This window comes from Misgurnus anguillicaudatus, chromosome 5 (genome assembly GCF_027580225.2).
Source record: "Misgurnus anguillicaudatus chromosome 5, ASM2758022v2, whole genome shotgun sequence".
Classification (NCBI taxonomy): domain Eukaryota; kingdom Metazoa; phylum Chordata; class Actinopteri; order Cypriniformes; family Cobitidae; genus Misgurnus; species Misgurnus anguillicaudatus.
In genome coordinates, this window is record NC_073341.2 from 31,445,343 (window position 1) to 31,459,180 (window position 13,838).

A 13,838-nucleotide genomic window follows, 5' to 3' on the forward strand; every position below is an offset into this window, starting at 1 on the left:
TAATCTCTGGTTAAACTCTATTGACTCCCAGTCTGTTTCATGCTGCTAGAATATGATTACGTTGTTTGAGCCGGAAGTGCCTTTAGCATCAGGAGACGACAGCATGGAAGTCATCTGCCAGTTATTACTCAGGCGAGAAGACCCGATAGCAAACCTCTCTCTTATTCTGCTGGTCTGACAGTAGCCTGAGGCACTAGACGTGATCCTATTGGCCGAAATGGTTCCTCCACAAAGAAGGTCTCTTTGTGGACAGCCATTTGGAATGTAAAGATGTGGTGCTCATTTAGTCACACTTTTTAATTTGATTTGCCTCAGCGGAGAATGGACACATCCATCCACATAGAGAAGCTATGTGAACAGTTGTTTTCAGGATGTTTAGGCGAGGAAGACTGTATCTAAGGGTATGTTAAGTATTATCAGATTAGGCAGCGTGCTTAGTAGGGCAAGGCAGAGGTCAGGACCATTACAAATTTGAGCTCAATTTATAAATTAAATTACATGGTTTGAATGTAAAGGAATATGTCGTTTTTGCAGCAATACATTAGGCTTTGATCTTGTCTTTCATTTTTAAAGGAAAACACCACAGTTTATCAATATTTTACTGTGTTCTTACCTCAACTTATATGAATTAATACATATCTTTTTTTCAATGCGTGCACTTTTAATCTTTGTACAGTGCGTCATGAATGTGTTAGCATTTAGCTTAGCCCCGTTCATTCCTTAGGATCCAAACAGGGATGAATTTAGAAGCCATCAAACACTTCCATGTTTCCCCTATTAAAAGACTCTTACATGAGTAGTTACACGAGTAAGTATGGTGGCACAAAATAAAACGTTTGTTTGGATCCTGAGGAATGAATGGGGCTAGGCTAAATGCTAACACATTCGTGAGGTGCTGTACAAAGATTAAAAATGCACGCATTGAAAAAAGATAGGTATGTATAAATAAAAGTTGAGGTAAGAACATAATAAAATATTGAAAAACTGCAGTGTTTTCCTTTAAAGATACTACTAAAATGCTTAGTGTTGCTTTTGGCTGAATTGGTGGGGTATTTGTAGGCCACTGTTTTTCTTAGACTGTTTGGGATAGTATGTATGACAAAAAGCATTATAGAAATAAACATTCAAAAATCTCATTCCTATGGTATCAGATCCACTGAGGTTGTGATTCATCAAATTGTAACAAGTATGAACAGCAGCTCCATTAAAAAATCTCATTTTATGAGCTGTTAGGTCTTGTCTTGTGCCTTGGATGCCTCTTTCACATTTCACATTCACAGACATTTTATGAAAACCCACAAATGCAGTAAACAAATGCAATATTACACAAATAAACTCATATTCCTAGATGTACACATACACATTAACTCACCCATGTGTCAGTGTGTTTGAATGTAACAGCAGTCTCTTGGATCTAAATTGGAGACTCTGTGGAAAGTCTGTGCAGCAGAGAGTTAAAGCTTCACGTTCACATGAAACAGCCTGTGTGGAGGCAGTGTGAGATTTTCTGCAGATGCTCAGAAAGACCTGCAGCGTGAGCATGAGCTTCCTGTCCAGATAAAACACCTGATCATAGAGACTTCACAATAGAGGTCTTCACGGGCCTACTTAGATCCGAAAACCAGAAGTCCGACCTGAGTGTGTTCAGGGGCTAAAAGTTTATAATATTAGTGGCCTCGGGTAATTTAAAAGGAATGTTTTTTTGTCAAACGGACCCAAAAAGACCGAACTATCTCACCTGTGTGAGTCCTTTTCCAACCCCCCTCTGTTTGCCAAGAGTGCTTGCGACATTGTGTGGCTGGCAGTAGGTTAATTTTGGTTGAGCCAATCCTGTCAATCAATTTTGAATGCACATTCTAGCGGTTACCTTGGTGTCGTCGTCAGATAATAAATGGAGCACCAAGCCAAATTGGTGGGTAGGCCACCGGGGTTTCTTTCTGTCTGACTGCAGCTGTCTGGGTGGCTGTGGTTCAGTGGGCCATGTAGGTTGTCTATCGTAAGGTTGGTGGTACCCTGGCTATGCCTGACCAAGGGTCGAAGTATCATTGAGCAAGACACCTAACCCCAGCTGCTCCCGACGAGCTGGATGGTGCCTTGCATAGCTGACATCGCCGTCGGTATATGAATTTTTGAGTGAATGTGAGGGAATATGTAAAGCGCTTTGGATGGCCATTGGTCTATGAAAGCGCTATATAAATGCAGTCCATTTACCATTTACTGGTGCGTTCGGGGCTGCAGACTGCACACATGTCTGTGATGTTTACATTTGGGTCCAGTTTGGTTAAAGAATTGCCACTGGGTCGGATTTGAGTCTTATTTTCTCAGTTTTTTCTCCGGTCAGGTCTTTAAAAACAATTATTTATGCATGTCATGTTTGGGTAAAAAGTGTTTTGGGTCATTTTGTGTTGGGTACATTTCTTTCGACCCGAGAAGACCTTTATTTCACAAGCTGTTGTTTTGCCTCAAAACACAACCATTAGAGGAATGCGATCAGTAGTACTGATGTCTTATTGCTTGTGTTTCTATTTGTGTATTTTATTACATTCAAATAAAGGAAGGAGAGCTTTCAGTGGGGCAGTATATTTTTTTTAAGTATTAAATTAAGTGCATGTAACTCATAGGTACATATTGGTAGCTAATGTATACATATCTGTACTTAAATGGTACATAATTAGCCTCTTTCTAACTGCTTATTTCTGGTTCGGATTTCTCGTGGGGGTTTTTTGTCATTCAAACTTGCTAAATATGACCAGATTCCAATTACACATGTAGAAAAAGTGTGAACATGGTATAAATTTTCCCCAGTATAATTTTCCTCTTTATCCCAAAAAGCAAGTAGTCTTACAAATAGTTTGGATTCCCATGGTGCACACGGGGCTTTTACTAAATATTTTAAGGTGTACCGTCCCAGTGACGGCATTTGTAAAAAAAAAATTCTGATAGTCTAGTACCTTTAAAATGAATTTGGTTTGGTTAAAGAGCACAAATGGTCCGATTCACGATTTTACATTTTCTTTGGTGTGTACGTGTGTATTAGTACATGTTAAGGATATGCAAAAGGTACAAACCCCAAAGTAAACAATGACGGGAGTTATCGTATCCAACATAAATCTCTTTTCTTGGACAACAACAAACACACGGATTGTAGGCAACAGTTTACTTCCTGGGATTGGTGATGTAGTAAAGACCGACATTATACTAATTCCTCCCGATTCGGACTCACAGCCTGTAAGTTAACTCCTGTTAGCATTGCATTGTGAGCGAATCTTTCAAACATGAAAAGGAGCATCACATTTCCGGCTGACGTCAGAGATATTCAGGCCAATCACAACGTACAGATTAGCTGGACAATCAGGGACACAACACTTTTCAAATCTTCTAGTTTTGTACAAAATCTGTGCGTTTCAGGAAGAGAAGGAAATCTGGAGCTACAAAATATGTGGAAAATATATATATTTTTAACCATAAACCACGCAAACACATTGTATTATACCAAATAGACAAAACAACATTGTTTTTTAGCAATGAAACAGGTGCACTTTAAAATCATTGGAAATAGAATTTTTAAAGATATAGTTCACCCAAAGATGAAAATGAATTTGTGATCATTTAGTAATGCTTACATCATTTAAAAAATGTATGGCTTTCTTATGTGGAACACAAAGATAAACTTGGAGGACATGCGTTGCATTGACTACTTTTATGACGTTTTTAAGTTGCCTTGTCATCTTGGATTCTTCACATTTCTTTCATTTTTACTTTCATATGATCCATCACTCACCTCTGTAATTATTTCTGTGTGTTAGGTCGTCGAACTCTGACCTGTCTGTGGCTCTTCAAGACTGCATGACAGCACTGGATCTTTTTCTTTCAAATGAATTTGAAGATGCTCTCACCAGACTCAAGAGCAGGTAAGCCTGAACGTGTTGACCTGCTGGGAGCTGGAATGATTACATAATTCGGAAAGCCCAGCTGAAAAAAACAGCATACTAGCAAGACCAGCATATGTTGTGTAAAACCAGCACCAAACCAGCATTAGAACCAGCTAAACCAGTACCAAACCAGCATAAGCACCAGCATCCCATGCTGGTCATACCAGCAAGACCAGCCTATGTTGTGTTTTGGTGCTGGTATGCTGGTGAAGACCAGCTAAACCAGCATAAAACCAGCATAGACCAGCATAATTCCCATGCTGGTTTGATGCAGTTTTTTTTATACAGAGCAGGGAGGTTCTGCTCTGAGAACATGTCTTACTAAATTGAACCCTCAATACACTATTAGCCACTATTATTTATTTTAGGTGTAGACTTGGGGTGGGCTTTTTTGGTTTTGGCCAGTACACTAAAAAATAAATAAAAAAAATGCTGGGTTATTTTCAACGGAGTACAACAGAGTGGGAGGGATTATAGGCGTGTCGTTAATATTTGCGCTGCCTACTGCTGTGAGATCATACATGTGCAAGTGTTGTTGGAATGCTACATCCCCATACATTATTTACAAAATTAAAATTGGCCACCAAAATATATGTGCGCTCCGCTGAGCCTTATAAGTTACATTTAAGCATATGTGTACGAATGTGCCGCCACAAACACTGGTATTGTGTTCCTGATTCTCAACCTGTGGATGTTTTTCATCGCTAAAAGTGAGTTTGGGAACTTATTGAAGAGCATAGATGACAAAATGTTTGCTCGAGACAGCGCAAGCTAGCATGAAGGTAAAGCTAATCTTTTACATTAGCGATGACGCTGGTAGTGATCTACAGTGTTTTTGCGTCACGTTTGATATCAGCTCGGGTCGCTTGGAACCGCAACTGAGGTGGTACTAAAAAAAGTATCAGGTACAACATACTGTTACCACTGGAAAAGCTCCAAACAGTAAGCTGACCCGACCCAAACCGTGGGGTACTATGCAATGGAAAAGCATCAAAGTGTAAGCAACCACCTATCTACTCCCTAGCATCTCCATAGTAATGTGCTCATGTACAACAATGGGTAACAATAATCCAGGATTTTGGGTGGAAACATCCCAGCATAGGTTAACTAAATTACAACCTAACGGGTTGGGTTTGTTCCTTTTTGACCCAACAATGGGTTGAAAATAATAACCCAGTTCTATTTATATTAAACCTCCTCACCTAAGTTAAGAACAAAGCTAGGCAGACTATTTTGGGATCTTCCTTGTTAATTATTATGTGTGTTGCAGGTATATTGCATAATCTGCATTAAGTTCCTGTAACATTGTGTCCCAGTATTTTGTAAATGTGAGGTACAGTTATCCACAGTCAGTCATTTATTGAATGTTTCTCTGTTAAATCTCACAAAACCCAAACCGTACTTACCGGTAATAAGTTTAGCTCTCTTATGTTTACATCTATACCTTTTCTTGTTCTCACACCGCACCCTGTTTTCATATGTATGCTGATTTAAAAGACTTTCACGTGGTTATCTTCCTCACCACTTACAGCTGTGGATGGGTTTGCATCATTGTGGAAATTATAAAATATGTCATAATTCATTTCTACATTTGCCCCATTTTTGTGTCCTTAAGTCTTTTTGGGTTTTACTGTTAATAGTTTTGTTTCGTCAGTCAGTATGAATAGCAGCTGTCGTTTGACACTTTCATCTATGCAGGGTATAAACAAGCATAAAAAAATGCTTTCAGGAAGGAAATGGTTTGAAGGAGTTTACCTAAGGACACAGACGCAGACGCAGCTCACAGATTACTCTACACCATTAATCCTCACTGTTTGAACTTGCACAGTGAAGTCACAGTTTTGTGATAGACCTAATGGGTTTGCTTAAGTCGCGTCCCACCCCATTCCAACCGGCAGGGCTTGGCCGCTAAAGGCGTGGAGCTAATGAAGATACATTTGTGAGGAAGGAGGAAGGGAAGTTACAAACAGAGAAAAATAAAAGGAAAGAGAGAGAAATTGTGAAAGAGAGAGAAATGCTTGACTCACAAAACTCCATGTCTGTACAAGTCCAAAGATGGAAACGATGCAGAATATTAAAGAAGATCAGATCAGAATTGAGGGGGAAACCAAACTCTAAAAAAAACATTAGTGCTAAATAGCCTTAAAAGCTCGTAATCATAGGCGAACCATTTTTAGTGCTATATAGCACCTATAAAGCACCTATAAAGAACCATCCAGGAGTGATATAGCACCACTATAGCATCAGATATGGTTCTATATAGCACAATATGGTTCTATACAGGTGCTACACGGGTACTTCATAGGTGCTATATGGCACTTAAAATGGTTTCCCTGTGATAATGACCCAATGAACCACTTTTAGTGCTATTTAGCCCTGTTTTGTTTTTATACATTTACATTTAGTCATTTAGCAAAGTGGTTCTCAATTCCAGTCCCCTCCCAGATCATTTTAGATGTCCCATATATAAAAACACCTGATTCAGTTCATCAGCTTATTAGTGTGTTAAGTAGCCTGATGAGTGAAATCAGGTGTTTCATATAAGGAGACATCTAAAACATTCTGGTAGGGGGGTCCCGAGGACTGGAATTGAGAACCACTGATTTAGCAGATGCTTTTGTCCAATGCGACTTACAAGTTAGAGTCACTTTACCCAAAAATTTAAATCCTGTTATCATATACGCGTGCTTACAGACCCATGTGAGATTTTTTATTCATTCGAACACAAAAGCAGGTTATTAAATGAATAATCAATTGGGCAAAATCAATACAATAGCATTATACTACGGGTCCATTAAAAGCTTGAATTTGATTGGCTGATGAACGTTCAGAGGTGTGCAATTATTTTCTGGGAAACGCACAGTAGTTCCAGGCAGCTCTCTTGCCCGCATTACAGTTCACTTCGCATAGTTAACTGTAATAACGGACTAACAAAAACAACATGACAGACGATTTTCCGAGGTAATAACAGCACTGTTTAGAGACGCACAGAGATAACGTTAGCCTTGTTCACACAATCTCTCGCTCTCACTTGCCCTCTCTCTCTCTCGCTCTCTCTCTTTCTTTCTTTTTCTATCTGTGTCTCTGTCGGTCTCGCTCTCTTTCTAATAACTTCATTAATAACTGCATTAGTATGCTATCAATGGATTAAGCCTCCATTGCCAGCTTTAAAATTACGTTTTGGAACAAGCAAAAGAGCCGTTGTATGAGACGCAGAAGAAATAGTCATACTCACAATAGCAATTTATGTACAAAAACCGATGAATCCCTTTAAATATATCATGTGATCGATGTCTTGAGGTGTGGTAACCATAGTATAAGCGAAATAATTGACTCCGGCCCGTTGAATTATTGAAATTAATGCACACTGGAGGTGTGCATTATTTTTCTAATAATTCAACGGCCCGTCGTCAATTATTCCTTACATACCTTATCATTTATTTTGAATGCTTAAACCACTCAAGAGTGCGGCTCACTAATCAAGAGTTAAATATAACACTATTGACAACTTTATACAGCTCATTTATAATGATTGTGTTCCATTAGAAAGCAGGTTTGTCTCCATGTTAAACATTGAATTGCACATTTGTGTGGTATGCCTTTGGTATGCATTGTGTAGAGATGGTTATTTAATTAAAGGGATCGTTCACCCAAAAATTAAAATTCTGTCATCATTTACTCACCACTTTGTTGTCACAAACTGTATTCATTTCTTTGTTATGCTGAACACTAAGAAAGATATTTTGAGCAATGTTTTATAACCATTTTGGGCACCATTGCCTTCCATAGTAGTATTTTATTTTATACTATGGAAGTGCTTCTGTTTCATGCTTCATTACAAATATCTTCCTTTGTGTTCAGAAGAACAAAGACATTTATACAGATCTGTAACAACACAAAAGTGAGTAAATGAGGACAGAATATACATTTTTAGGTGAGCTATCCCTTTAACTATTATTTACTGACGTGATATATACCTGTACAGCCGTCACATCGACATAAGTCTATTTCTAAAGGTGAACCTGTTTAACTTGAGTCTCAAGCCAGGAATGTTGGACCAGTAGTGTCACATTCTGTCTTGTTTGTGAGAGTCATAATAAAAAATAAACACACTAAAAAGTTATAAAAAGCAGTATACACTATAAAACAAATCAAAGTGGGCCACAAAGGCACAAACCTAGCCAGTTGAGTTGTAATTTAACCTATGCCTTGTTGTTTCAACCCAAAATGCTAGGTTGGTGAAAATAAAAACGTTTTCTGGGTTAATTTAAAGGTGCATTGTGTAACTTTTTAAAGGATCTCTTTACAGAAAGGCAATATAATATACATAACTATATTATTAGTGGTGTATAAAGAGCGTAAAAAATTAAGTGTATTGTTTTTGTTAGAATGCTTAGAATGAGCGTTTTTATCTACATACACCGCGGGTCCCCTTACATGGAAGTTGCCATTTGCGTTGCCAAGTTTCTACAGTAGCCCTAAACAGTGTTGGAGAAAGTTACTTTTAAAAGTAATGCATTACAATATTAAGTTACTCCCCCAAAAAGTAACTAATTGCGTTACTTAGTTACTTTTCATGGAAAGTAATGATTACGTTACTTTTAAGTTACTTTTAAGTTAATTTTTCTTACATGGCTGAGGGTTGATCTCTTTCACGCCTTGCAGGTGTTTTTTAAGATCGCAAAACTCTGGCCTCCGTTTCTGACTCAAACTGTTCTGGCTCAGGCACACAGTGCGCGTAATTCTACGTTAATATGTTCAGTTTAATTCAGCACATTATTTTATTTTTAAATTGAATTAATTAAACTGAAAAGTAACTTGCATTACTTTTTAAAAAAAGTAACTCAATTATTAATGTGTACATTTATAAAGTAATGCGTTACTTTACTCGTTACTTCAGAGAAGTAATATAATTACGTAATGCGCATTACTTGTAATGCGTCACCCCCAACACTGACCCTAAACGTAAAATCTCCTCTATAGAGCGCATTTTGTCACTACGTTGTCTAAAACGATGACATGTTTGTGCTGTGATGACTACCGTAGCTGTGGACTGAGCCATTGGTTGCAATTCACAGTCTCACCACTAAATGCCCTTTACCCAATGACTGGGTTTGTCCCTTGCTTTTTTTAAGTTTATATTGCTTGTACATTTTGTATTGTTATTGCAATACCATTCTGTATGAGCTAACCTCTCTTTTCCGCCCAGGTCTCACTCTTGTCCATTTAATGTTTTTAAGTGGTTCAAAGATTAACTTTCTCTCACAGTCATTGAGTCACGCCTCATCTGCTGTTCTATATATAGATCTAATGCAGCATCTTGCTTTGTGTTCTTTGGCAGAAATAAGGACAGCATGTATCACGCGCTCACGTATGCCACCATACTGGAAATGCAGGCCATGATGACCTTCAACCCCGAGGATATCTTGACAGCGGTAAACACTATGAAAGAAGCACAGGCTTTGTGCCAACGGTGCGTTCCCTAATTTTCACAATGTTATGATGTCATTTCATGGTTTGTTTTATTATGTACAAAAGTATGATATGCATACATTGAGGTCCAAAAATCGGAGACATTTCCATATGAAGAGTTTGGTTCCAAAACGCAATAAATCCATTTTGACTAATTTGGGTAAAAATGTGTTTTCTATAACCTGAAAGTGACAAGAGGAAAACCACTATTTTTGGTTACAAACTTTCACATAGCATCATTTGGTTATAAAAACATAAAAAAATTCTAATCCATAATTTGATTTTCAAAGCTTAATTATAAATGCAATAAATCTATTGAATCAATATATAAATGTGCATTCATCTTTGGCATGTTATATTCATTTAGTTGACTAGTGGTATACACTGACTAATAAATAAACATTAATGGCATTAATCAAAACACTTACTTTGTCATATTATTAACACTGTCATTGCTGCTGTCATCCTTGGGATGTTGTCGCTGACCTTTTTTTGTGACAGTGATCAGCTGTAAAATGTTTTGGTCCTGCTTGATTTTCGTTGACTTCGAGTAAAATAATGAATAGTTTTTCATAAGGTCCCCTGGGGTCAATGTGTTAGCATGACAGAAGCTTGATGCTGTCGTGTGAGAACAAGCAACAGCCAACATTTTTGCCATCTCCCGAGTACCTCACGCGTAAATTATTAGATTTTGAAGGCTTACTTTTCTTCCCAGCCACAGAAACCACCACAGGTTTATCAATGCCATCAAAATTGTATCAATGGGCCGCCATTGTTGTTTACAATGTGTTGAATGTTGTGTAAAAGTTTAAGCCATAAATAGTATGTAAGCATCAAAAGATGTGGACATGGCAACACAACAGGACACTATTTTGAGGTTATGTCACATTTGTATTGGTGATGTAATTCTCTAATGCTGCTGGTTTGAGACTATCACTGCATACCAGATGGCAGAGGAATTTCAGAAGCCAGCGTCACACTGTTTTGGGGGGGTGTAAAAATCTGCTGGATGCACACACACACACCCTTTGTAACTCATTGTCATTCCAAGCCTTATAGCAATGAAATGTGACTGCCAGCTGATTCCACTAACAAGCACACACATAAGCTCTTTAACCACCATACGTCAAATTTTGTCTGTGATAATAGCAACCAAGTACAGGGAGGTTAACCGGTTTTGTAACAAAACATTCACTTGTAAACCTTTTTAAAGCAGCATGACCTCAATTTGTACAAATAGACTTGTAATGGATACGCAGATCTGTGCTATGGAGCTAAGTCAATGTATGTTGCATGTCTTTCATACATTTGAACCACTCAGGGCCAATTATAAACAAGACAAAATTGCTAATTTTTATAAATTAGAGGCAGATGGGATATTTAAAAAAAGTAATAAAAGTTTAATAAAAGTCATTTGCACAACTTGTGTGGTAGAACATAAATACATAAATACTATAGAAGCTGATGTTTTAATAAGAAGTTACGACTTAAGGAAAAGACTAATCTTTCCAAGTAGCCCCTGGGAATCTGCTTTAATACTGTTTGGTGTGCATGTACCCCAGATTGGGAGACAGTGGAGTGTGGATTTACACTGTTAGAAAAAAATGTCAATTCATGGTTCCTTCGAAAAAGTCCTAATATGTACCATTTAGGTACATATATGTGCACATTTGGTGTCAATATATACTTCTGAGGTACTAATATGAACGGTAACACTTTACTTTGAGGGGTGTTCATAAGACTGACATGACGCGTGCTATGAACATGAAGGAGATTTTATGCATGTTTATGACAGCTGTCATTAAGTATCATTCATTCAATTATGTCATTTTTAATACAAAGATGACATTGTTTGAGATGTCTTTGTTATGACAACTTGACATTAACCAATACATCATAACTTGTAATGACAACTTGACATTACCAAGACAACATACCTGACCTCTTTTTACCAGTGATACAAATTGAATTCGTCATTAAAATGTCATTAAGTGTTAATATTCTGTCAAATAGTTTTACAAAAACGTCATAAATATTTTTCTTGACCTCAACTAAAGTGGTACAAATATAATTTGTCATTAAAATGTCATTAAGTGTTAATACTCTGTCTAATAGTTTTATAACAACGTCATGAATATTCTTCAGTTCATAATGTGTTTTTTAAAGTTTCCTCCAGGTGTTTAAGAAATAAAATCAATCATTCAATAATAATAATAATTGAAATTAATAAAATTATATTTCATTGCATTTGGAGACCGATTCACCTAAAATTAAATGAAAACAGTACAATAATGGGTTGAGCCATGCAGCGTTGGGTCCTTTGCTTGAAATACACTTAATTACATTAAATGAATGAAATGTTTTGTTAGTTTTTTCTTCTGTGTCAAAAAATGTCAGTTCAGTTAATTGTCAGTTTTTTATATATTGAGCACATACAAGTGAAATATTTTGATGTGTTTGTTGCTTTTTGTAAAGGTATTTAAAATTATTTGACATAGTATTACATATAGACAGTTTAATAATGTTAACCCATACTAGGCACTAGGTAGTTTCTTAAGTTTGATCATTATTTTTCTGTCATGTTTATGACAGATTTATGTTAAGTTACGATGTACTGGTTTATGTCAAGTTGTCATAACAAAGATATTTTAAACAATGTCATCTTTGAACGAAAAATGCCATAATTGAGCAAATGACACTTGTTTTCATAAATGTGCATAAAATCTCCTTCATGTTCATGACATGTGTCATGTCATGATTATGAAGGCATCATGTCAGTCTTATGAACACCCCTTCAAGAAACTCAAAGCTTTGCGGTGTTTATGTCACCTACAGGTCTGACCCCCAGCATGTCTTTTATTTGTGTAAAAGCCAGACTAACCCAGAATAAATTATGTTTGCCCCTTCGAGGTTTTATATCATGCAGAAAGCAAACAGCCGCATCTCGGATGTTTTAGGTCATTGGTGTCCAATCCTGCTTCTGGATGTCCGGTGTCTCTGCAGAGTTTTGCTCTAACCGTAATGTTGAGGGAAGTTTCAGCTAAACTCTGCAGGACACCAAGTTTGGACACCACTGTTTTAGATTTTTCTTTAGAGATACAATTAATCAAGCATTTTTTTATTTTTAAGTTCATCTGCTGTACTGCGACACACTCAGATTCTAACAGAGAATTTAGCAAAAACTTTAGCAGTCGCCAGCCACTGCCAACTGGGCCAACAGTTGGTGTTATACTGAAAGGCCATTGTGTTGTTTTAATACAGGACTGAAAAGACTGTGTTTGTCATTACAGGTACCGTAAAAAGTCTTCTTTAAACAGCAAAAACATAACAGAAGGTGGGTGTCTAAATATCTCACCAAATTATATATTGAAAATAAGTATGTATTGATTAAAAAGAAATATTTTGAGATTGTTATTATCGGCCCCAGAATAAATTTGCACATTCAGGCCAAACATAAACATGCATGAAATGTTTGCATGTATATAATACAAAATATAAAACAAAGTAGCTGTTTTGTAAAGTGATATAGCATTGAGGCAAAACATGAACAATATCGTTTAGATTTAAGACAAATGTATCTGCACACTTTCTAGTCATGTTTGTAGATATAGTGGTCAGCTATAGCTTTGCAATGGTTTCTTTGTCTTGGTACTGTTATGATTGTAATATTGTTATGTTTTCAGTGGAGCTCCATGCTGAAGTGTGTTATGCCGAATGCCTCCTCCAGAGGGCAGCACTCACTTTCCTGCAGGTATGTCCATATGCCTTTCACTCTGTTGCTAATGTTATCTGCTTTGCTCTGTTGTTGTTTGTTTAAGTGAGTTAAAATTATTACTGATAAGTAAATGAAGTAGTTTTTCTGAGATTTATGTTCATGCGCATCTGCTTTTGCAGGATGAAAATATGATCGGCTTCATTAAGGGAGGAATAAAAGTGAGAAACAGTTATCAAATATACAAGTAAGACCTGATCATTGTCTATCGTTCACATTTGAGTTAGTTATTTGATGTGAATTACGGGAGACTTAAATCTGTTGCACCTAAATGTTGTTCTATGTATTACAAAGAAAATTCCCTAATGCAAAACATTAACAAAAAGTATTAAGGAAAACAAACACATTACAAAAGAATTGCATGAATATTTGTAATTCATAAATATGACCTCATAAATAATATTACTATAGTAATCATCTCTCAAAACCGCTTGTTTAGGTTAATTTCAATAGTAAGTTGCTTCATATCTAAAGGTGCTAAAAGATGTCTCTGTACTGTAAATAATATTTTGTCAGAAACCCCAAAAAGTGCTGCATTCGCTACAATTTACCTTAATGGGTTATTTAAGTCAAAAATTACACATAAGGTAATTCTCACGAAATCCAGATTTAGAAGGTGTCCAGCATCAGAATTTTTTAAAAGCCCTTGAAGCCCTATTTTT

General features: G+C 36.8%; 1 protein-coding gene across 4 annotated transcripts in view; it reads left to right on the forward strand.

Moving 5' to 3' along the window:
- ttc39a (tetratricopeptide repeat domain 39A) overlaps positions 1 to 13,838 on the forward strand; it is a 37,744-nt gene that overhangs the window by 12,982 nt on the left and 10,924 nt on the right. For all 4 annotated transcript variants that reach the window (XM_055167463.2, XM_055167464.2, XM_055167466.2 and 1 more), the window contains 5 exons: positions 3,807 to 3,911; positions 9,274 to 9,405; positions 12,695 to 12,738; positions 13,088 to 13,155; positions 13,299 to 13,363. In XM_055167463.2, the coding sequence (XP_055023438.1) occupies positions 3,807 to 3,911; positions 9,274 to 9,405; positions 12,695 to 12,738; positions 13,088 to 13,155; positions 13,299 to 13,363 (414 nt within the window). The remainder of the gene's footprint in view (positions 1 to 3,806; positions 3,912 to 9,273; positions 9,406 to 12,694; positions 12,739 to 13,087; positions 13,156 to 13,298; positions 13,364 to 13,838) is intronic.